Genomic DNA, 1,765 nt, shown 5'->3' on the forward strand with positions numbered 1-1,765 from the left:
GCAACTTAGGAATGATCCTAGGACGAAGAAGAAATGGACAGATGTGACGTCAACCCAAAGAATGACACTCCTGTCAGCTCCTTCTTTATCAGTTTTAGAAAAACACCCCTTTCTCTTTTTTTCTCTTTTTTTTGGTTAATACGGCTGTTATACAACTGCCGACCGGGAGAAAATGAACGATCGCGGTTACAATAATTTTTTTTCTCTGGTAGAGAGATCAGACCCTCCCCCATCCACCAGACATCCTTTGTTTACGTGCACGCGTACATCACGGCTCCCGCGGCTCTGCACAGATAAGGTAAAAAGGCAGAGTGAGATGTTTGTGCCCAGCAGCAACGACGACGCAATGCACAGACAAGCCCCTTCTTCATGGTCAGACGAAGGAGGAGTCAGGCCTGGAGCCAAACCACAGTGCCTATAGAGCCTCCTAGTGTCGCCAACAGCTGCAACATCTCAACTAACCTGGCCTGGCATCGGCCGGACTGATGGCGTGGATACAGGCTGTAACTGTAGCCTGCATGGACCTGTGTAGTCGGTCTGGCGAGTGGCCAGGCTAACCCTAACCCCCTAATTAGCACTATCTCTAACCACCCTCAAGAGACAGTGGTGGCAGTAGCATGCCACTTTGACACAGGCCGGGGTTGACCCGAAACACCCAGTGACTCCAGGTAACACTGATGATGTGTCCAAGTTTGTGCATCAGTATATGTTTTATTAATCGTTCCACTGTAAAATTCAGAAGAGCATTATGGACTGTGATCTTATGAATCTGTGCCATTGAATTTGTTTGTTTGTTTGTTTTTAGTGTGCTTTTTTCCTGTTGCTGTTGGTAGTCATGGCGGGTCATACTAATTGCCTAAAGTACCCAAATATACCCAAAATTACCCAAAAGCGTACCCAAAAGTACCCAAATGTACCGAAAAGGATATCCAAAAGTACCCAAATGTACCCTAAAGTACCCAATAGTACCCAAATGTACCCAAAAGAATACCCAAAAGTACCCAAAAGTACCCAAAAGTACCCAAATGCATACCCAAAAGTACCCAAAAGTACCCAAATGTATAGGTCACTGGGTGTCATGGCAGTCAGTTCCCACCTGATGTTGTGTGGGAGTTCACACTGCTCCAAGCCGTACTGAATAACTGCTAGCTTGCATAATGTCTTAAGACTAGGACTGAGGTCTAAGATATACAGGTCATTGGTTGTGTTGTATCTCCCAAAGAAGATGTCCCAATGTGTCCCAAAGGGGATGATACGATCTAAAGGATAAGGATAATTCCTTTTAACAGGACGTTCATGAAAGTCCTTGCGGGCTTGTTTCCAATGAGGGCCTGTGAGCAATTAGGGGTTAAGAGTCTTGCTCAGGGACAAATTTCATTTCATCGACACATATGCTGGCATGGCCTGGAATCGTACCTGGGGCAACCAGGGCCTCTGGCTCCCTAGGCGGGCTCACTAACCACTCAGCTATGGCCGCCCCAAAATCTCCCTCCATGCAATAGCACATACCATACATTGGACCTGGTCCTTTCCCCTTGGGCTCAACCTTCTTCCAGGAGAAGGTCTCTGGGTTGAATTTCCACAGATCATTGAAGGTCTTGTTCCTGTTACAGCCACCAAATATGTACAGCTCTCCATTGTAGGTAAAGGGTGAATGACTCTTGCGTCCTTCTGGAAGAAGCTGTGCAGAAGGCGTGTTCAGCCAGAGGTTGGTCTCTGTGTCAAATACTCTGATGTTGTTGAAGTTGTCCCTAGAGCGCCCTCG

General features: G+C 46.9%; 1 protein-coding gene across 1 annotated transcript in view; it reads right to left on the minus strand.

The window, feature by feature from the left end:
• Positions 1-268: 268 nt before the first annotated feature.
• Positions 269-1,765, minus strand: part of LOC308104614 (kelch domain-containing protein 3-like) — a gene marked incomplete at both ends in the record, with an annotated part of 2,043 nt that continues 546 nt past the window's right edge. The window contains 2 exons of the mRNA XM_080455066.1: positions 269-285; positions 1,510-1,765. The exon at positions 1,510-1,765 is cut by the window's right edge and continues 546 nt beyond it. Of these exons, the coding sequence (XP_080311192.1) occupies positions 269-285; positions 1,510-1,765 (273 nt within the window). The remainder of the gene's footprint in view (positions 286-1,509) is intronic.

The sequence above is a fragment of the Gymnoscopelus braueri genome (genome assembly GCF_963280865.1).
Source record: "Gymnoscopelus braueri genome assembly, chromosome: 2".
NCBI lineage: Eukaryota > Metazoa > Chordata > Actinopteri > Myctophiformes > Myctophidae > Gymnoscopelus > Gymnoscopelus braueri.